Consider the following 23,007-nt stretch of genomic DNA (forward strand, 5'->3'; position numbering starts at 1 on the left):
TCTGGGAGCACGGGGGATGGTGGTTATGTGCAGGTGATCGACGGGTGGGAAGGAATCCCTCAGCATTTCAAAGAAAACTGCACAGATTACAACAATGAAAGGGTTAATCAAAGTCAGTAATTTGTTAATATCTTATTTGAAATCCTGTTAGTATTACTATGGCACTGTTTGCTCTGAACACAGTTTGCTCATGACCACATATTTTTAGTGCTTTATAAAAATGGGTTGAAACAGCAGATCAAAGGGACACCTAAACTGCTTACCCTTGATTTGTAAACTCCCTCTCTTTTGTGGGCTTACAACAATGCTTTGAATGTTAATTTTTGTGTGTGAGATTTATCTGCCAAATACTCTTTAAAGTATAGTAAAATATTAATATTTAACTCATGAGCAGCATTTCTTGCTGCAGTCACACAGAATAAAAATATTCTCTATGGTGCCTTTGTTAAAATGACACACGTCTTAAAGTGTCAAAATGGTAAAGCATCTTTCAAGGAATAAGGGGCTCACTCTGTGTTGGATCAAATCTGTATTAATTTAACTTTGACCTAAGTAGCTGCAAATGTACATAATGTGCATAAATGCCTACTACATATTAAAAGAAACATGCTCTACAGAGATTCTCATTTAAGCTAAACTGGAATAAACCATAACAGTTTTTAAAACTAATGTCTTTTGACTGGACAAACACATTGTTCTCCAAATTCAGTACAGACTCATGATAATATGAATATCTGAAAATGACCCAAGGTGACTCAAACCTTCCTATGGCTCCAGTGCTGGTTACCCTTCATGCCATGACAGTCATACAGTGTGACAGGGCTACTGTGCGAAACGGCATCGAAGCAGAATTTTCTGGTGTGAAGAGGTTCCCCGGGGCGGATGTCTTCTCTCCAACCAAAGGTAAAGAGCTACAAAAAACCAGGCAAGATGATAATATATGGCTGTTTGAAAGACATTTAAAAACAAAAACCAAACCAGTGTATATGTCCTTTCTTTGCATGTCAAGGAAAAGGATTAATTAGGCACCAGTTGATGATATAGTGATTAAAAGTTCTGTTGGTTAAATGTGTGCATTAACACCACTGCAGAACAAACATCAGTATGGAACAACTGCTAGTTCTTGGCAGAAAAATAAAAATTCAGATTACACGAATATTAGTTATTCTCCCAGTTCTAAGAAGAGGGGGAGAGTTCTAGTTACTGACAGAAGAAATTAGTAAACCTTTGGAATCTCATACATAGGCAGCATTTCATAGAATCATTGACAACACAGGTGCAAAATAGTCAGGGAGTTCAGAAGATCATCCTAGCTTAGCCTCACGCACAGCATTTTTCTGATCTTCACTTAGAAATCATTGGGGTAGTATCTCAGTCAGTTACATAGACAGATCATTCCCCTGCCGAATTTTTGTCATGTTTAACCACAGTTTCTTTTATTTATATGGTATAATATCATTTCCTCTCTTTTGCCCCCATTTTCCCAAGCCAGACATTAAGTTCTATCCACCTCCCTCCTCTACAACTTGTGATCTACATGCAAATCATTAAAGCCCTTCTTCATGTGCTTCTGAAAGAGATTCTGGAGGTTTACAGTCAGTAACAGTATCCTGCTCAATCAGACATCAGCTGCCTGAGGTTACTGCGCAGCACCACAAAACTTTCATTCATAAGATGCAGGAGACAGACCTGACAACATCAGATTTAAAGATCTGGCATTTTCCTTTCATGTGAGACAGTGTGTAATACAGGTCACAAGTTTTAAGTTTAATATATTGGTATTAGTTCTTCAGTACTTCGCAGATTTCATTTGAAAGCTGGTATATTTTATGGTGCCAACTCTTAGCTCTTTGAATAGCTGTTGATTTCCAGGTAGTCTCAGTTATACCTATGTAAATCCAGGCCATTGCAGTCAAGAAGATCAGAACTTGGCCCTGAGTACCTCTGTCTTAGGGTGCATATTTTAACCCTTTCATTGTTCTAGTCATCCTCTGAATTCTTTCTGAAAGTGATGCTCTGTTTAAAATGAAGTGTCGCAAATGATGCACTGTGTTCCAAGTGTGGCTGTATAGAGATGGCATAGAGAGGAATTATTACCTCCCTTGGCCTGCAGGCAATCCCACTATATGTACAGAACATATCAGAACAATATTTGCTCCCCCTCCACCCCACTGCATCTCATTGTGAGCTCATGTTCTCTTTGTTATCTGCTGTCATTCCCTATTTGTTCCTGCATTACAGGCTTTCTAGCCAACATTTGCCTTGTTTGGCCCCGTGCTGTGCTTATTATTTCCACCTTCCCTCAGAGTATTGTTTTACATTTATCTACAGTAAAGGACTGTGGACAGCTTTAACATGGTTTTTAAACCAATCCTTGCTTTGAAAAGGTTGTCACTTTCTCCGTTTCTTTGTGCTTCTTGAACAATGACTCCCATACCCCCTGCTGCGGTACCTTTATAAGTCATCAGCAATGAGAGAAGCAGGATTTGGCACTGCGGAAGCAAGGCTGCTGCTTCAAAAAAGTATAAGCCTTAAAAAAAAATTATCACTGTTAGTGTGCAAGCCAAGTTACAGGCCTGAGGCTCAAAATAACCAACGGTAGACATTAATGCAAAGCTGGGAATCCCAGCTTCTGAATGGTGTAGAGCAAAGGTTCTGAAACTCTCTCATTCTGTTGACTATTTTGTAAGAGACAGAGCCTCTCATGGGCCATTTTCTAATCTCTCACTGCTTAATTCTCAAAATATGTCATTCAGCATACCAGCAGGAAGGGCGCTACAGACCCTGGTGATCTATGGACCTTGAGAACTGCTGCCATATAGAATGCATTAATACTCAAGTTACCAGCTTATGTCCTCATCTCCCTCCATTTCAATTATTGCATGATTTCTCTAGATGATAGCTTGGAGACTGATAGAGATAAATATTGTGCACCATATCCTGTCTGAAACCTGAGAATTCTCATTTTCTAATATACAGCTTTCATTCCCAGCCCTAGTGGTCTGAGCAATAATGGACCTTAAACCTCCAGACTATCCGGGCTTTTTTTTCCCTTTGTCTTCTCAAATTGTTCCCTTTTGAAACAATATCTACTTTTCTTTCTGCAAGTGCTGCCTCTCCCTGGTGTTGCCATAATAAAAGCAAACTCAGCAGGGACAGGAACTCCCTCTTAGAACTTCCCGGAAAAGGAGAAAATTAGATTGGAGAGAGGAGCAACTGCCCCAAAACAAATATTAAAATTCTGTATTTACAGAGACAGTTCCACTCTTTCATTCTCATCACTTTACTAGCTCATCATTTTGTGATTTCAGTCTATCCTCCACTGTCCTGGGAATTCTGCTTAGTTTGATATCAAGTCTGGTATTTTATCCTCCAGCTAATGTGTGAAGATATTACACGGTAACAGTCCCAGTGATGAGCTCTATGACACTCCACTTGTTACTTTCCTCATAATTTTATGCTGTTGCCCCTTTGGCTCACACCATTAGCCAATTTTTGGGGCTTGCAGGATTGTTTTCATTAGGAGGAGAAATGGATGATAGAAATCAGCCCTGTTTATTTACAAAGAACATACGCTATTTCCTTGAACACGATAGGAACAAACAGGCAGTTTCCTGGTTCACAATTTCCAAATGTTCCCCTCCAGTCAATTCTATGCCACAGGGAGCTCTCTCTCTCTGTGCTCCTTCTCAGGACCACACTCATCCCTTGCCAAACAATCCCTTAACCTATTGTTTAACTTCTCCTCATGAGTTGTGCCAAGTACCATGCCTCCAAAATTGCCTGGGCAGAAGCTTCTATTGTTTCCAGCAGTTCCTCCCACCCTGAAAGAAGGGTGCTTCACACGTCCATTGGCTTTACCCAAAGCTGTGGGACCAGCGGACCCTCCGCAGGCAAGCTGCCAAGGGCAGCCTGCCTGCCGCCCTCGCGGCGCCGACAGAGCGCTCCCCGCAGCTTGCCGCCCCAAGCACGCGCTTGGTGTGCTGGGGCCTGGAACCGCCCCTGGATGTGAGTGAAGTCATACAAAATGTCATATCACTATCTCCTGGCAAGGTCAGCATACATTAACTCCTGTTATACAGGTCATATCTTGCCACTAATTTTTCTACTGAACTCCTCAAAAATTTCTATGGCAAGTTATCAAATTGGATCAATAGCAAATATGCTATTAAAAAAAGGACATAGGTATAGAAATAAAATACTCAATACCCTAATCAACATTTTTTATTTCTATTGGCAAATACAGAAATCAGGATAAAGAGCTAGCAAAAATTAGAATCATGTATTTACAACCCTGCTGGAGCACCCTTTTAACCAGGCCCATTTTCATGTATTTCTGACAAATCTCAAGGGAAATTACACATTTAAATTCTCATTCCTTGTGAGACATTTCACTTGGAATATTTAAACTAGAAAATGTACTTAAAGCCTATTGCAGGTACCATTCCTGCACTGGCAGTAAGATAAGCTAATGATCTAGCTGGTCTATTTCATCTTACATTTCTGTGATTCTCAGATTCTTTTCTTTCTTTAACTGGCAGCTTTGAAAAACTGAGTAAAATGATTCCTACCCCTGTGTCATGGGATGCAGCCCTCATTCCCAGACTGGTGCCTCCTCCGTGGTCTGCACACCATCACTCTGTCTCTGCTCCTGCCTATGACTCCCATGGACAGCAGGTGAACCTGCCCTTTGTGAAGGCTAGCCCTCCAGCTCCTCCCCTTCCACCTGAGCCCCATCCCCCCACCCACTGGAGACTTAAGCCTGCAGCCAGAGGACTGCCGGGGCCAGCCCAAGCCACCCCAGCCCCTGGCTGGAGCTGAGCCCCTACGGGCTTCAGGGAAGAGAGGGGGAGCAAGGGTGGAGCCTCAGGGTGGAGCATGGGCAGGATCATGGCCTGAGTTAGGGGAGACTAAACCCTAAGCACCCAGAACTGCAGTGTCCTCTTCTCAACAGCCCTCCAGCTAGGTTGCCATCTGTGTTTCCCCCTTTTGGGAAGGGTATCTCTGTCCAACAGTCCAGCCACTTCCCCAGTGGTGATTAGGGGGACCTGCGCCTGCCCACTACTCGAGGACCCAACCCAGGGACCCTGTAAATAGTAGCCTCCTGCTGCTCCCCTGTAATCTCTGTCAGTGCTGCTCTATTTCCCTAGGCCACTTCCCATCAGGACACTCAGCTGCTCAGTCCTAGGAGCCAACCACTACTTTGTCCAAGGTGCTTATGTTCTCTTTGCCCTCCAGGGACTGAGTCTTTACTCCCTGGACTCCCAGCAGCAACTGACTCTGCTCTTCCAGTTGATATAAAAAATGAAGGCAGGCATTTCTGATCACCCTTTGCTCCACCAGGTTGATGTGGAGCGTGGTTTATTGGGGTGATCATCTGCCCTGTACAGTATGAATGGCAAGGTCTGCCCCCCACCCATCCCAACAGATTGCAGTTACCGTTGGCACCAGTCGGAGGAAGGGAACTTCTACACCTACACTTTGATGATTTCTTCACCAGTCTGGGGAGTGTTTTACCTGTTGAGGAACTTATACCTATTGGTATAAGCTGTGTCTGCTTGGTGAGTAAGTTGTTCTGAGCCATCTCTAGAGACAGCGAAGGCATAATCGAATATGATCTGTCACAGAAGTGGAAGAACATAATGGGACCCAGAAGCTGAAGACAGTTGTTGACTGAGGTTTGGGGGCTCACCTGAATAGACCTGCCAAGGTTTGATAGCCCTCAGCATCTATCCATGGCAAGAAATTCACTGGCTACCAAGGAATCCAAAGATGTCCTTGTAAACTGTATATTTTGTACTGGAGTCAGGGTGAATAGTTCCACATTCAACTGCAGGCCCAAGTCCTGGAAAAGGCAAGTGTCCTCTGCATAGCAGAGAACACCTCAATGTAAGACCAATCGTTGGGGTATGAAAACAGTACCATTGCCTGTCAATGCAAGTAGGTGGCCATTACCACTATAACTTTTGAGAACGTCCTCTGAGCCAAGGAAAGGCCAAACACAGGAGCACTCGGTATTGAAAGTGGTCCTGACCTATAACAAAATGCACATATCTTCTGTGAGATGGGTGACTTGCTATGTGGAAGTCTTTGTCATTAGCACAAGGAAGTATTTTGTGTGGAAACCTCTTCTGTTTGTGCTGAGCAGGAACAGGTTCCGTTGCTCAGGTAGAAAGAAGGGAGTTTATTTTCTGTCTTAATAAGAGCTCAAGACAGGGGTCACTGAAGAGGGATGGAAAAGGGAGGTAAAGTGAATGGTGTAAACTGTTATTACTTCTAGTACTAATTTGAGGTGATATGTTCCCAAGCTGGTTGAAAATGGAAAAGAGGTCTCCAAATGGGGGGAAGGTGGGCAAATGATTATAGCTGACACATCCAGAGAAATGGGAGGGTTTAAACTCTTGACTATCCTGTAAAAAATAATGGTTAGAAGCAGCAGCTTGCTGTGAACTAGTGTCAGATGAATAGGCACGGACTCTGTGGGTGCTCTGGAGCTGGAGCACCCACAGGGAAAAATTAGTGTGTGCTCTGCACCCACTGGCAGCCAAGCTCCCCACCCTGCCTCCCCACTCCACCCCACCTCACCTCCTCCTCCTCCCGCAAGTGTGCCATGTCCCAGCTCCTCCGCCAACTTCCTAGTGCTTGCTGCCACCAAACAGCTGTAGCAAGCTCCGGGAGGGAGAGGGGAGGAGCGGGAATGTGGTATGCTCAGGGGAGAAGGCAGGGAAGAGGCAGGGCAAGAGCAGGGATTTGGGGAAGGAGAGGGCAGAGTTGGGGCGGGGACTTTGGGGAAGGGGTGGGAATAAGGGTGGGAAGGGGTTGGGCAGGGGGGGAGTTGGGGCAGAGGGGGTTCAAGCACCCACCGGCACCATTAGAAGTTGGCGCCTATTGTCAGATGGATTAGAGTATTTCTTTCTCGGGAAACTCTCTCTTTTTTGGAAGTTCCATAGGTCTCTGAAACCCAGAGAAACCCAGAGAATTGTATTGGGCTGTTTGGGATCTACTAAATTTCCTTTTGTTCACAGGAGTGTAGATACCCAATGAATCCAATGTGGCTCTAAAGTCTTTTAGAGCATGGAGTGATTCACTAGTATTCTTTTTGATCAACTTCAGTCCATCAAATGGGAGATCCTCTATTGTATTCGGGACCTCTCTGGGGAACCCAGATAAATGTAACCATTTAATTGCCTTGTGCATCAGTTCTGCAGTGGAGATAGAATGAACGGAGGTATCTGCAGCATTTAAGATTCTTGAAGGGCTGTCCTAGCCATTAACGGTCCCTCAGCAACAATAGCCTGAAATTGTTTCCTTTGGTCTGGAGGAATGTGTTAAATAAAAGACTTAAACGTCATATAATTTGTGAAGTTGTATTTGGCTATTAACACCTGGTAATTTGCAATGCAGAATTGTAGGGTTGCATATGAGTAAGATTTTCACCTTAGAAGGTCCAGATGCTTCTGGCCTCTCTCATATGCGGTGCACTTATGTCAGTGGTGTTTACTTCATTCATTCACCACATCAAGCACCAAAGAGTTGGTGGAGGGTAGAAGAGCAGGAACTCACAGTCCTAGGAGGGAACATAATATTTTTATTGGCTCTCTTACACAGAGGTGATATTAAGGTTTACCAAATTGTTTTTGCAGGTTCCAGGAGAGCCTCATTCAGAGGGCAGATGACTCTGGATGGAGTTGCAGAATGGAGAATATCCAACCATTTGGGTTGTGATTCTTTGATTTGCTTGAGAGGTATCTGTAGGGAGTCTATCATCTGTATGATAAGTTCTTGCAATTGCTGAAAATCATCATCCATAGAAAGGGAAGGATACATTACAACCTCATCAGGTGATGAGGACAAGATGGTAGTCTGAGGGGTAACTTCTTTGCCTGCCCTAGCCTCTTGATCCACAAACATATCCTGTTGAATGATGTGTTGGGAAGGAAAATTTTGTGCCTCTCTATCATTCTGATGGGACAGGGTTGGGGCCCTAGAGAATTGTTCGTGATAACTGCCCCTGGGTCCCAATATGGCCACTGAGGTCTATATGGGGATGGTGGTGGCAGCTAAGGTTGCTGCCACCAAGCAATATGTGCTCAGCTGAAGTAATCCGTGTCTCCTCCATGGCTCTTGATACTGGTGAGCAATAGAGACTCTGGATCAGCAGTCACCGATAAGTTTATTAGGTACCTCAAGTGTTGCAGTACTGCATGTAGTTATGGTGCTGACTGTAGTTGCAGACCCGAGCGGACAGTATGCTTCTCCCTGACAGATGGTACCAAAGACTTTGAGTGCTCTGAGGTAGCTACTGATGTAGACAGGGGCTTGGTCATACGTGGAACTGAAGAGCCTGATACAGGAAGAGTGATTATGTCTGACAGTATTGCTCTTCTATGCCCATATCTTCCAGACGGCACAAGTGCCTTCTTGGAACCAGGTTTGCTGTTAGAGCTACAGGGTCTCTCTAACCCACCAGTACTGGAGAAACCCTTAGCTTTTGTGGTACTATGCCTCAACGTGGAAGCTTCTGAGCCCATTGATTTGCTTGGAGAGCAAAGTCTTTTCAAGGTGGACTCATTAAAAGATGAGTTAGAGCTTCTCTTCTTTGGATATTTAGAGGAGGTCTCTGAACCCTTCCCCTTTCTAAGGGATTGCTGGGCCGAAGTCAATGGGTCACTAAGTACCCCCGGAGATTGATGTACAGGGGGTTCTACTGACCTGGTTCCACACCAGGTTGAAGGGAATGCTCCATCATTAACAGTCACAGCTTGATTTCCTGTTTCTTTCTTGTCCTGGATTTGAGGGCTAAGCAGAAGTTACATTTCAGCAGAACATGGGCCTCTTCTAAACAGCGAACACACTTAGAGTGTCTGTCGCTGAATGGGATGGCCTCATGTCATGTGAGGTAGCGTTTAAAACACAGTGAACTGGGCATGCCCCTCTCTGGGAGGAAGGGCTCCCATGAAGTCCTCCAAATAAAAGTCAACAAACTAATTAACTACCTAGATTAAATTAATCTAATCTAAACTAAACTAACTAAAATTACCAAAGGCAAAGGAGCTGACATGCACTCGCTGCAGTCTCACTAAGGTACATCTCAGACAGAGACAGCTGAGAAGGAACTGAGGGAAGTTTGCCTCTGCAGCCCTATATAGCCTCAGTGTGGGGCACGAGGATTTCTAGGGTACATGCATAAGCTGAATGGATATTGCTAATGAAAATTTCTGGTCAAAGGTGCGTGGGGCTCACGTGCACCTGAAATGGAGCACCCATAGGGACACTACCTGAAGATGAAAAATAAGTTCCTCTTCAGATGAAAATTAGTTTGCATTTACGTTGCTTTAATTTTCTTTTAGAGATGATAATCCTCACAGTATTTATAATTTGAAACATTTCTTATTTTATTTAAGACTTTTTGTTGAAAGGTGGATAAGTATTCACAACTATGTTCCCTGCAATTGAAAGAAGAACTTTAGATTGCAGTGTAATCTCATTTTGAAAAGAAGCCTCCAATTTGTTATTTCAAAATAAAATAGACTATACCATTTTAACTTTAGAATCAAATTTACTCACCTGAATATTAAAAGTGATCAACTTTTCCCCTCTTCTGTTGGCCTAGTTTAATCTCTGAAAAGCTCCATCTTTATTGGTTTGGAGGATTGAAAAGCTCCTAGAGTTAAAAATTCATTAACTTTTCTATCTTCCTTCACCCCATATGGTGTTCTGCTTGTCTAGAGCTGCCCTCTGCTGATAAATGTTTGAACTACATATTTCAAATTTCAGCCAATCTATTGAAAAGCAGAGTGAAATGAATACAAACAACTGAGAGCTTGATTCTATAGGTGCTGACCGCCTTCAACATCCAGGGAGTCCAAGAGAGTTGGAGGTGCTCAGCAGCACCCAAAGTAGCAGTCTGCCGCTTGTGGGACCGACCCCTAAATTATTAAAATATTTGTATTATATACTTTACTTGAATTTAATGCACATTAAATATCTGCACTAGAACTTGCCAGTTTTTTCTGAAGTTGTTAATCACTTACACTTATCTGTTTGCTAAAATTAGGGCTTCAGTAGTCCTTTCCCAATGAAACCGCACTGTTATTTTCAAGGACATATTCTCTTGCATTGTTCTGCATATTATTTTGTTGCATAAATGCATATATCATTACGTGTCAGCAATACAGGAATAATTTAGATTGTCTGTGAAGCATAGATCAGTCAGTTTAAAGAGGTACCATTGTTCTGATTCTCTTCTTACACTGGTTTTACATTGGTTTAACTTCATTTACTTTGATGGAATTAGTACTGATCATTAATGTTGGGGAGACTAGAATCAAACTCATAGTATTTCTTAAAAATTAAATCTGCTTATAGTCACTGTAATATTCAGAAAATCCTGCAGTCATTTATTTCAAACCATCACATCCTTCCAAAAATTCTCCCACTTTCTATTCCATCCCTCCCTTTCGACACAGGAATTTGATTTCAATGGGAGTTAGGTGCCTAACCATCTTTGAGGATCTGGGCCTAGCTGTCTTCTTCAAAGATCAGTTCCATTCTCCTTCTCCACTATTTTTTCCATAGGCACCCTCCCCATCCCCCTCTGCCCTCCTGCCTACTGGCGGGCCCCGCCTAACTCTCTCCCCTGTCACCAAGGTTTCTTGCGCCTTCTCCTGCATCACCTCTACCCAGTCCCTCTTGCTTCCTAACCTGACCTCTGATTCCTAGATTATACAGCCAGAACAGACCATTGTGATAATCTGATCTGACCTCCTCCATAACATTCCCTGCATTAATTCCTATTTGAACTAGAGTATCTCTTTTAGAAAAACATCCAATCTTAATTAAAAAAATATTCAGTAATGCGGACTCCCCCACAAACCTTGATAAATTGTTCCAATGGTTAATTCTATCACTATTAAAAATGCGCACCTTATTTCTGGTCAAAATTTATCTACTTCAACTTCCAGCAATTGGAATTTTTTTAATGCCTTTGTCTGCTAGATTGAAGAGCCTTATCAAATTTCTGTTCTCCATGTAAGTACTTATAGACTGCACTCAAATCAATCCTTAACCTCCTAGCCTCACTCTCATGTCTCCACTGCTCTCAACCTTCTCTCTCTCCTCCTCGTCCGCCCCACCATTCTCAAAAAGCTGTCCCTTTACCCTAACTCATTCAAGTACCATCACAGCACCCTGCTTTCCTTCAGTTCCAAACAGTAGGAGCAGAAGCAGCCAAAGGAGGATTGTTGCACTGGGATGGGTGAGGACAAAATGGGGCTGTGGCCAGGCCCGCCCACTCACCCACCTTAACAGAATCTCCCTGGATTCAGGACTGTGCAGGGACTATGACCCAGGTGGTGCCTCCCCTCTTCCCTTCCCTTCCCCTACCCTCCTCCTCAGCATATGGCCTTGGAGAAAAATGGCAGAGAGCAGCTAGCCAGCCAGTAATGGTTGTAGTAGAAGCAGCCAAACCAGAGATGTTTCAGCGTTTAGAGAACTTTCTACAGTTTTGACTGCATTCTCTCTGCTCTGTGTTCATTGGCTGTTTGCTCCAACCCTCTGCCTCCCTCACAGTCTCTTCACCTCATCCTTATTACACCTGCCCCTTTTACCTTTTTCTCCTCTGGCCTGTCCCCCTCACCCTCTGGCCTTCCCTTTCCATTTAGCTTATCTCTCTTAAGTAAACCACCTGCACCCCCCAAAAATATTGGAAACTAACACAATGTTTGTTGCCATCATATGGTTCACCCTCCTAGTGTATTAGATCCATTCTTACGCCCCATGTCTGTCCTGTCTATTGAGACAGTAAACTCATCAGGCCAGGGACTATATACTAATACAGTACCTAGCATAATTATTGGTTGGCTCTTAGGCACTGTCCTAATAAACATGACTGATAATAAATTAATGTCTTTTTTTTTTTTTTAATATTACCACCTTTTCTTTTCTGGCCTCTCTGAATCCACATGGTTACTATTGGAAACATATATTGCTTCCTTCTATCGCAAATTCATTTAAAACATAGCTGCTAAGATCATTTTCTTGGCCATTGGCCTGACCAATCTTTGAATCCACCATATTTGAAATCTTTTGATCCCATTTCCAGTCATTAGGGTTATTCGGCTGAAGGGACAAGGAGGAGATATGTCTGGTAGGCTCCTCTGCTCTTTTATAATACAGATGTGGATGTTTCATGACAAACATGTCCACTTTCAGAAATGCTAAGAGCTAAATGAAACAAAGTCAACATTTTTGTGTAACTAAGCAAAAATCAGAAGCCTAAAGGACTTCTGGGCATAGCTCCTCTTTCCATAAATGAAGCTACGGAAAATAGCAAAAAAGAGATGACTAGTGGAAAACCTAAGGTAATATTAAGGTTTGCTTTGTAAAAGCTATTAAGGCCAACAATAAATTTTTTAAAAGTCTACACTGTGTTTAGACTTAGGAGGAGGAGAAAACCTCAGAAAAGTCTTTAGAATCTGGGGAAGAGAAACAACAATTTTACACTGCATTTTTCTTTATGTCGTTAAAATACCTGTTCATGTGACCACGTCCGTTCTGAGCCGTCCTTCACACAAACATCTAGCCTCAGCTCCGTCCCTGTGGCCCCATGTTTACTGTCCACACAGAGATTGGCTGCCACATTTCGAATCTGCAAAACCAAGCAGCAACAGTTCACATTATACAGCAGGCTGCAGAATAGGACTTCTGAGGAAGAAGATGTTGAGATTTGACTCTGTCTTGGTTTAATCACAAACTAGAGATATGGCTATAAGCACATTGCTTATGTATAATCAATGGGATTTTCTATGTGGCAGAGAAGCTGAAGAGATTATATCTGGGAAGTGATCTATTCCTTCCTCTGCACCAGTATTTGAAAAATTCTGTAAAGAAATTGAGGTTACGTTTTGTATTAGAATAGTTTTGGGCGTAAGGACTGGAATAAAAAAAAAATCTTGAGAGGACACAGTTCAGTTTGATTGTTCCTCTCCTGCCAATAGAGCAAACCAGATCAAGTTAATTCAGAGGAAACTTCTGTATGAACCTCTATCAGAATGCAGGGTAATATTTTTCTAAAGCTCAGACACACACAGTTCCAGTGCTTGTTTTTATTTTGACATTAAAATTGCTGCGGATAAGGTCAAATACTGACATTTCATATGTAGAATCTTAAAGAGCACTTAAATTTGAACTGAAAACATGTTTGGAGCTTTGAGCGTCCCCTATTCTGTTTATATGGATTCTGAGGGCAATATGCAGTAGAACTTATTCTGAAAAGGAAAGTAACCTTTTGAGACTTAAGGTTCCTTATTGTCAAGCAATAATTAGTCCTGTAGCTTCAGGACCATACACCATATACGTGGCACCGATTCAGTGCTTGGAAGACACAAATACTGAAAAGCAATGTGGAAACTGCCAGTGATAACGAGAGAAGGTGCCAAGTTTATTCGGCATTACATGTTACTTAAATGCACTATTTAAAAATCTCTTGCATATCCAAAGTCTGGAGCTAAATATTTAGCTTTCCCTGTCAGACATATGTATGTAAATTGAGAAATTAACACACATGCTCAGAATATCACATACACATTACACATGTATATAATACACTTTAAATGGGTGTACAGTTTGGCACTCTTTTCAAGAACATCAAAAATGGAGCGTGAATAGAGCAACAATTAACAATTGCAATTTTCAGTGAAAATTTTTGTAGATAGTTACGATTATTGCCATTGAAAGTTATGCAAATAGAGGCACAGTCACTTTCAAATATTACGTACAAGCAGCACAGCCTTTTAATACAGAGTAAAGCATTATTATTGACTTTCTCATATTGGAGGCAATGTAGTCTAGCTGAATGAGCTAAGAACTTTTGAATTCTAATCCTGGCTCTACCACTCAATTACTGTGTGACCTTAAACTAAAGCAGTGATACACAGAGCTCAGTGGTTCAGGAGCCAAATTAGCGATCAACATTACCCCCAAAAGAGTCACAGTAGTGTGAATCCATTGTTTCATTTACAATAGTACTTTATATTCATATTTGAACAGTATGATGGGAAATATTTAGTTTGTTTTTTATATCTATATATATAAATAAAGGGCTGTCAAACTACTAAAACTAATCGTGATTAATCACAAGATTAAAAAAAGGTCACGATTAATCACAGTTTTAATTGCACTGTTAAACAATAATAGAATACCATTTATTTAAATATTTTTGATGTTTTCTACATTTTAAAATATATTGATTTAAATTACAACATACCCTTACTTCTACACAACTGCTATGGCTTGTGGTGTCTGGCACTCAGCTTGCAGCTCAAGGCGGGCTCCATGCTGTTGCCATCCCACAGTCCTCTGGCCACTCCTGGCTCACCAGGGATGCAGTTTCAGATTTTGGTTTGGGGTGTGTGTTGGGGGAACACTGTCTCTTTAAGCAGAGCACTCATGAGCCTGAACACTTTTTCAGCCAGCAGCAGCTGCTCTCAGCAGCACTCACTCCAGAGTCAGCAGCAGACAGGATCCCCCTGTTCCCTGACTGCCAGCTCGGTGAGGACCACATACATGGGCGGCAGGAGAGGGACATTCCAACATCAGCCCCCCCACCCAACCACCTCCCACTCTGCGCAGCAGACAGAAGGCAGGCTCTTGGTCCTAAGCGGGTTGGCCAGGGGTGGCTCCATGTGAGGGAGGGAGAAAGTGAGAGCAGCAGTGGAGCAAGGTGTCAGGAGGAGGGGCATCCGTGCCCCGGAGGCACGCAGCAGTGCACTCCTGAGCACGGCACTCTAGGTGGTTGCTCCCCTTGCCACCCCTAAGGCCAGCCCTGCCCAGGGGGAGGGGATGGTGCAGGCAACGGGGTGCCTCTCTCCCCAACCAGCCTCTGCTGAGTCCCATCTCCAGAGATGTGTGATTAATGCTCATTAAAAAAATAATGCATTAACTTGTTTTGAGTTTATCACATGCGTTGACTGCGATTGAGAGCCCTAGTGTATGTATATATATTATTCTCACAGCAAAATGACTGACCAAATATTATTATTTTATCAACTGCAATTGGTTAATAACATAGTAAAAGCATCTTGATTGTTGTTAATTAAATCACATAGTTTTAATATTGTGTGCTGCAAAGAGCTGCGAGAGACATTAGAGAGCCACTTGTGCCTCCCAAGCCTCAGTCTGAGTATCACTGAACTAGAGACTTAATTTCTCTGTTTCTCCCTCTGTAAAAAGGGGATGATAGTAACTACCTAGCTACCTCAGAATGGTGTTCTGAGGGTTAATTAGTTACTGTGTGTACAGTGCTGTATGAGTGCTACGTACAATTATTACTATTTTAGTTTCTAAGATGTCTGCAAGGGAAATAGTTGTCTAGTGTTACTGTAATTTGCGACCATATTGGGAATCTGAATTCAGGTTCTGAACACAATTGGTGACTCATTCCCAGGCAGGCAGGCAGGAGCTAAGCAGCACATTTGGCTCTCTAAGAGGATGGAGAAAATCTCTCTCTCTCTCTCAGTTCCTGCAGGCAGCTCCAGGAGTAATATCAATAGATTCTAAAGGGAGTCATGTCTAACATGGAAGGATGATTGAGACCTTAATAATTTGAGACACATAATTTGAAGGGGATAAAGAAGAAAATGGGCAGAACTCATCCCTTTAGCCCTTCTGTGATTTAAATTAGCAGAAAACCTTTGAAAAGAATTTAAAGAGAGCAAGATAATACTAGAGGATCTTGATTTCTCCAGGTCCCTTCTTGTGGAGGAGAAGGAAGGTATTAAAGCAGATAGAATTTATGGCAACCCAGCTGGGATCAGGAGTTGTCAACAGAATGCTAGCCATTAGTCAGTCAGTCAGAGTCCTATCATGCGCCTGGCTTTATCTGGTGGTAGGTAGCAATTGTGGAGACAGGGAAATTATTCTGCAGCATATGGGAAAGGGTAGCTTCAATAATTACACAGTAATAACCACAGTAAAATGAGTTTACAAAAACACGTAACTTCCACTTATGAAAAATGCTGCTCAAGCTAAGTGCATGGGAGACAGAGTTCATGTCAAAGTTCCTTGAAATTACAATACAGAATTAAAGCCTGTTTTTCAAAGGTTCTGAGCTGTTTTCTTAATGTTCCACTCTTCATGTTATATACTCAAAGCACAGACACCAATTAAACCAGAGAGGCTATGAAACTAGTGTTAACAGTAAAATAATACTTATTTCAATGTTTCACTTTTAAAGCCTTATGGTATTAGTAGGGCTTTCATATTTTTGTCCACTGATGGAATTTTCTTATCCTATTCTTCTATATTTAAGGGAAAGATTCAATCTATCATATACTGTTCTAGAGAGAGTTTTCCTTTTTAAAGTTTCTTTAAGCTCACTTCCTCTCTGCCCAGTTCTCCGTTTCCCCTCTCCTCTTTCTACTAATGAAAAACTCTTCAGCATTTGTTTCTCTGTTCTCTGCACTGTTGTGCATATCCGTCCCAGTCCCATATCTCATCCTTTCTTTGCTTCTATCTACTCTTCCAGTCAGAGAGCATTATTTTATTTGGGATGGGGAGAAGGGTTTGATAATAAAAGCATTTCAATGGGGCTCATACACCTGCTTTGTGGTACTTCTATGCGGCCTTTGCCATTGTTAGAAACTGAATGGAGCTGTTCAAACTGCTGTCAGAATGGCAGGGAATATTCTACAGAGAATGAGCACCATGCTGCCTGCAAATCCTACAAGATTCTTTTGTATAACAGGGTAAGGAAAGCAGGAAGTCTCAGACAGTATGTAGCTTTGTTGTTGCTTTTTCTTGATTAAGGAAGCATGCATCTGAGTCCCCCATTTCCAAAAACAGGCTAATAAGCATTTCTAAGTTATTGGGCTTTGATTTAAAACTACTGAAAAAATGGCAAGTCTGAATTTTCAAAAAGTTTTCCTCATTTATACATATGCAATTGTTGAGCAGCTTCCTAAATACACAGGGGCAGATTCTAATACTCATACATACAAAAGATAGAACGGTTACATGCAAAGCCACTTTGTACACCCCCAATTTTTATTACACACAGCTGAGTATGCTTTAAAAAAATGCACTGAAGGGTTTTGTCTGGGCAAAAATGTAGATACAGAAACAAATGCCTGATTGAGGCCCCTTTAGAAGTCTGGCCCTTAAAATCATCCATGTTAGAATTTGATGCAGGTGGAAACAATGCTGTCATCCAGAAAACACTGCAAACTTTGTATTTATGCTTTAATGTACATCAAGATTCTGAACACCATCACAGTGCATGCTGGGACAAAAACACTTAAATAGGGCTTAAATAGAGTTCATGCAGCATAACCCCAGAAAGGGTACCAATGCTAGAGGATCCAGAGTAGCAGCCATGTTAGTCTGTATCTGCAAAAAGAATAGGAGTACTTGTGGCACCTTAGAGACTAACAAATTTATTTGAGCATAAGCTTTTGTGGGCTAGAGGAGTGAAGGGGAGGCTACTAAGAGTCTGAGGACTTGCAGGCCCTGGCTCTCCCTGCTTTCCTTGCTGCTCCTGCACTTGGGAAAAACAATGTATTGATGGAGAGGAACTTTTACTGCTGTAGTTTCCAGCTCCTTTTGCTTAAAGGGTATATCTACTCAGCAATAAAAGACCTGCAGCATGGCTGTGGCTGGCCTGGGTCAGCTGACTCAGGTTCACAGGGCTTTGGCTGTGGGACTAAATACAGTAGTGTAGACATTTAAGCTGGAGCTTGGGCTCCGAGATCCTATGGGGGTAGGGGGGAAGAGTCTAAAAGCCTGAGCTCCAGCCCAAACCTGAATATCTGCACTGCAATTTTTAGCCCTGCAAGCCAGAGTCAATTGACTCAGGCCCTGAGACTTGGTGCTGCAGATTTTTCATTGCAATGTAGACATACCCTAAGTGTCCAGGCCATAAAGAGCAGGCACTGGCTCCCCAGGGGCCTAGCGGTGGGGTGAGATTTTCCTTGACCAGCTAACATGTTTAAGCTACAGCTTGTCTTGTCTATAACTAGGATTTTAACAATTGTTAGTTAACATATGTTAACAAGACACCTCTTTCCTAGTGTAGACAATACGTAGGAAGAATTTTGCTGAGAAGAAAGGGACTTGGCACACTGGACTGCGAGGTCATTCAGTACATAGAGGGAAACATTGAAGGAGGAACATGCCATGAAACAAAATCTGAAACATGGGCCAAAGTGGGATTGTGGAAAGCCTTAGAGGCAAGACGTTTAAGCTGTGCAGGCCTTAAAAGTGAGGATGAGGGGGCATCATCCCTTGCTAAATCTTCTGTACCATGACTGTCTAAAGCTAGGGATATTAGTCTGTTAGCTATGCAAAAACAATATCCTCCACCATAACTGATAAATGTACTTGCTTCTTGGGCACCTCCATAAAATGGGGGAATTGTAAATACAAAATATTTTTGGCAGAAAGTGTCAAAACTGCCAGCTCCACTACAAACTACTATTAGGTTATTTATCAAATATTAGAATATTCAGTTTTGCAATCTAGAGTTTCAAATGTTTAATTTAAGTATTTCCCTATTTCTCATAATCAATGAGAGGAATTACAATTACACTTTTCACCAAATCTCTTGGGTAGAGATATTTATTAAAAAACCCTGCACTTTGTAGAGAAAGCTGACTCATGGGATCTTAAGTACTGGTGGAAGCCTGTGATTTAAGTAAGCATTGTGCTGGTCCAGGCTTTGAATGGTTAAGATTCATAAAGACCTCATTGATAAACTTTAGGTTGCTAAAAATGTCTAAATATGTTGTGAAAGTTAAAGGCATATTTACTTCCTGGCTGTTGGAACAAGCCCAAATCAGTCCTGTAGAAGACTGTTCAATATTAAGGACATTTAAAGGATTTTTTCCTTTATATTGTAACCCCTTTCTTATACTGAAGAAGATTAAACAAGAACTTCTCTTTTTATCCTGGTTTGGGCGGTGGTGTCCGGGTTGGAAATAAGTGGATGAGGCAGAGGGTGGAAGCAAGCAGACATTTTTTCTTACTACGTACATTTGGATGTGCCAGTTAAAACCATGCTGATCTGCAAAAATGCTATTTTCAAAGACAAATTCTTTCCAAGAAGATTTGTTATTAAGGAAACCAACATTTTCATAAATTTTAAAATTTGTAGCCCCTTTCATGAAAAAAATCAATGTTTTCTAACCACAATTTTCACAAAATATTTCTCTAAAGGAAGTGGTTTCTTTTTCTGCCTCTTTGCAGGCTCCTGTCAATACTCTGCCATGATTTGATTCACAGTCCTTACTCCTTACATTCATCAAAGCATAGGGGAGTTTTAAATGGCTTGTGCACTCTGACAGCAGCCCCTATCAGATGAGAACAGAAACCAGGAATCACTGTTCTCTGAATCCTTGGGACAGAACTGCAGCTATGAATTAAGTAGCATGCAGGATTCTATGCAGAAATCTAACACCACAGTCTTCTAAACTGGAGTCGGGGAACTTATCTGGAGAATGGGCCCAGGCACTGAGAATGAGGGAGAGAGAGATGCGGCTGCAGAGTTCCACTGCATAGTGCAGACACTTTAAAAAAGTGATCAGGAGTGCAGAGAGGCCGCTCCCACTGCGTATTTGCTACAACATCCAAACATGGACAGCAGATTTGTTGAATATTTTTGCTAACTGATTAGCTGTGAAGATAACTCATGTGATGTTATTCACAGAGGGTGTGAGTGACAATGCACTGCTGATCACTTTGACTGGGGACATTCCAGACAGAGTGCATCTTCTGTAACTGCTCATCATGAAGACACAGGTTGCTCCAAAACACAGGCTGACAGCCAACAGTTGTAGCACATTATGCAAATTGCCTTTGCCACTACTAGTGGCACCAAATTTTCCTGACAAGACCAAAACTAAGGGAGAGATTTTTTTTTTTAAAAGTGACTAAGGGATTTAGAAGCACATAATACAGAGAAAGCCAATGGGTTTTGTGCTCCTAAACCCTGTAAGCAGTTTTGAAAATCTTTTTTTAAATGCTTTCCCCACACTTGGTAAATTTAGAATTGATAATGTACAAAGTCAGTGTCTCTTATGTTTAAAAAAAATAATTACAGCATAATGACAGGGTAGTTTAATCACACATTAAATTCCTTTATCTATTTTAAAACCCAACATGAAATTTTTTCCCCCTTTGAGGAAATTTGCATTAATTTATGTCAAAAAGATGCTACTCAGATAAACAGCGCTAACATAGTGACAATTCCTGCCTTTGATTAGTTAACAATACAGACAACTATTCTTGGTAGTCCATTGATCTGATGATGACAAATCTGTGCAGATCATCTATTGTTGGTCTCATGGTGTGCCCTTTGATGACTGTACAAGCCAATTCTAGAGGTGCACATTTTGCTGCGGATGGTGCATGGGAAGTTCGCGGTCAGTGGATTGTGCGCTGCTGATGCTCTGTGATGTCGTTCGCGTGCCTCTTGTAGATGCCAGCAGCGGTCTTCCTCAAAGGCAATGCAGGTATTTCTAACTATTGCACACCACTGTGTTCTGTCGCTGGCGGCGTCCTCAAGGTCCCTAGGTTTGATACTGCTGTACTGCAGATTGGCTTTGATGGTGTCCTTGTAACATTTCCATGGACGACCTATGTGCCGGATGTCCTGGGAGAGCTCACCATACAGAAGCTGGCGGGGGATTCTGTTGGCATCCATGTGGCTGACATGACCAGTCCAATGTAGCTGTGACTTCAGGATCATCATTTCGATGCTTGTCATCTGGGCTCTCTTGCGGACCTCGAGATTGGGCACTTTGTCTTGCCAGCGGATCTTCATGATGTTGCGGAGGCAGCGCATGTGGAATTCTTCAAGCTGCTTGAAGTGACGCCTATATAGTGTCCATGTTTCGCACCCGTACAAAAGAGATGAGAGAACAACAGCTCTGTACACAAGCAGTTTTGTTGACATCCGGATGTTGTGGTGGTTTAAAACTTTGACACGCAGACAGCCAAGTGCCTGGCTTGCTTTGGAGATTCGTGCGTTGATCATGACACTACCCAGGTATTTAAAGTTCTCCACTACTTTAAGCTGAGTTCTGTCAATGGAGATACTTGGAACAGAAGCATTTGATCCAGGTGCAGATTGATGAAGAACTTCTGTCTTTCCAAGGCTGATAGTTAGTCTGAAGGGTTGCAGACAACTATATTACTAAACTAATACCCCTTTTAAACATTAAAAGCAATGCTTAGCTTTCAGCTCTCCTGAGTTTCATTGAGACAGAGTGAAATCCTGGCTTCACTGAAGTCAATGGCAAAGCTCCCAGGGACTTCAGTGGAGCCATGATTTCGCCCAGAATGCTTAAGTGTTCCTGATGAAGGCAAGTGGTGTGGTGAGTCAGAAAGGGAGAGGCAGTCTCTAAGGCAATTTGGATCTCAGTTTTGTGCACTGAAGGTCATGAAAACATCTACTGCAAAATAAATATCAGTGCTCTTCTGAATGTGTAACCTTAATCTAAAAACAACTTTATGTGGTAGTATGGAATAATACCAGTCTAATGACATTTAATAACTTCAAATTCATGTCTAGGATTCAGGAAATGACTGAAACAGAGTTCTAAAATGAGCTGTTCAAGTTATCTCTGGTACATGAAATGAATGGCAAATCGTGTCAGAACTACTGCTCAATTTAATAATTTGTTCAAATGATATATTGCCCTTGAATAGCAAAGATGGTACCCTGACTCTGTAGTCAGGGTCATGGCAATTCAATACAGCATCATAAGAGGCTTCCAATTGCTACCAATTTACAGAATGCTTTTCACACAATGTGGTTTAGTGCCCTGAATACCATAGTGGCGGTCTCTCCTAGAGAACATTAATAGCATTCACATGGGTGCAAAAATGGGAATGCCCCTGTTCACCCTCTGCCTTTTAAGTAAGAAGTACTTACATTGGCTTTACTACACTTATTAATGTGAGAGCACAATATGTTAGATAATCTTTCAGACATCAGAATCTACAGACTGGATGCCAAGCAACGAGCCTCCTTTCATATTAACTGAAATGCAGTAACTTAAAAGGTCCTGTTCTTTGTGAGAAACATAAAAAAGGAAAAGGCCAGGTTAAAAGAAGTCAAGAACAGCCTGAATGAAACACCGAGAAAGCAGGGGACTGTGGATCACAGGTTGACACTAACCTTGATGAGAGAATTTGAGTGGTGCAGAAACCGTGCAGGATGCAATATGGGGCTGGGTGAATGTTATATTGCTTTTGTACAATATAAATATGACAAACTGATGGACTGAGATTGACTCAAAGTCATTAAGGATATGAAGCAGACACTTCTAAAAAGACATCTGTCTCTCTTTCAGAGAGAAGAGAGTTAGTCAGTCCTAAAATTTTGATGCTTTTTCATATAGGCTATTTGGTTTAATTTTAGAGTGTGTTTCACTTCTGGGATTTCCCATCACTGTTGTAAAGTTGTTCTTTCAAATCAATGAATTCTCAATGGGGGCCAGAAAGGAGTGGGTTCAGACCCCACGACTTAGCATGAGCGCAATCTCAGACAGACTTACTGAATATTAAATAAACCCTATAGCAGAACAGAGTCAAACCTTAACATTTAAGTTTGGAATCAGGAAAAGGGATGATTGTCCTGTAGGATCTTGAAAGCAGGACCTATAAAGCCCAGAACAAATTTACTCATGGTCATCATTTTACATAAGAACATAAGAATGGCCATACTGGGACAGACCAAAGGTCCATCCAGACCAGTATCTTGTCTTCTGACAGTGGCCAATGCCAGGTGTTCCAGAGAGAGTGAACCTAACAGGTAATGATCAAGAATCACACATACAGAATGGGAAGAGACTGTCTAGGAAGGAGTATTGCAGAAAGAGATCTAGGGGTCATAGTGGACCACAAGCTAAATATGAGTCAACAGTGTGATACTGTTGCAAAAAAAACATGATTCTGGGATGCATTAACAGGTGTGTTGTAAACAAGACACGAGAAGTCATTCTTCCGCTC

General features: G+C 41.9%; 1 protein-coding gene across 3 annotated transcripts in view; it reads right to left on the bottom strand.

Annotated features, from left to right (window-relative positions):
• Positions 1-23,007, bottom strand: part of GALNTL6 (polypeptide N-acetylgalactosaminyltransferase like 6) — a 964,319-nt gene that overhangs the window by 4,480 nt on the left and 936,832 nt on the right. For all 3 annotated transcript variants that reach the window (XM_030564387.1, XM_030564388.1, XM_030564389.1), the window contains exons 11-12: positions 12,533-12,649; positions 762-911 (exon numbers count right to left, since the gene is read on the bottom strand). In XM_030564387.1, the coding sequence (XP_030420247.1) occupies positions 762-911; positions 12,533-12,649 (267 nt within the window). The remainder of the gene's footprint in view (positions 1-761; positions 912-12,532; positions 12,650-23,007) is intronic.

The sequence above is a fragment of the Gopherus evgoodei genome, chromosome 5 (genome assembly GCF_007399415.2).
Source record: "Gopherus evgoodei ecotype Sinaloan lineage chromosome 5, rGopEvg1_v1.p, whole genome shotgun sequence".
Classification (NCBI taxonomy): domain Eukaryota; kingdom Metazoa; phylum Chordata; order Testudines; family Testudinidae; genus Gopherus; species Gopherus evgoodei.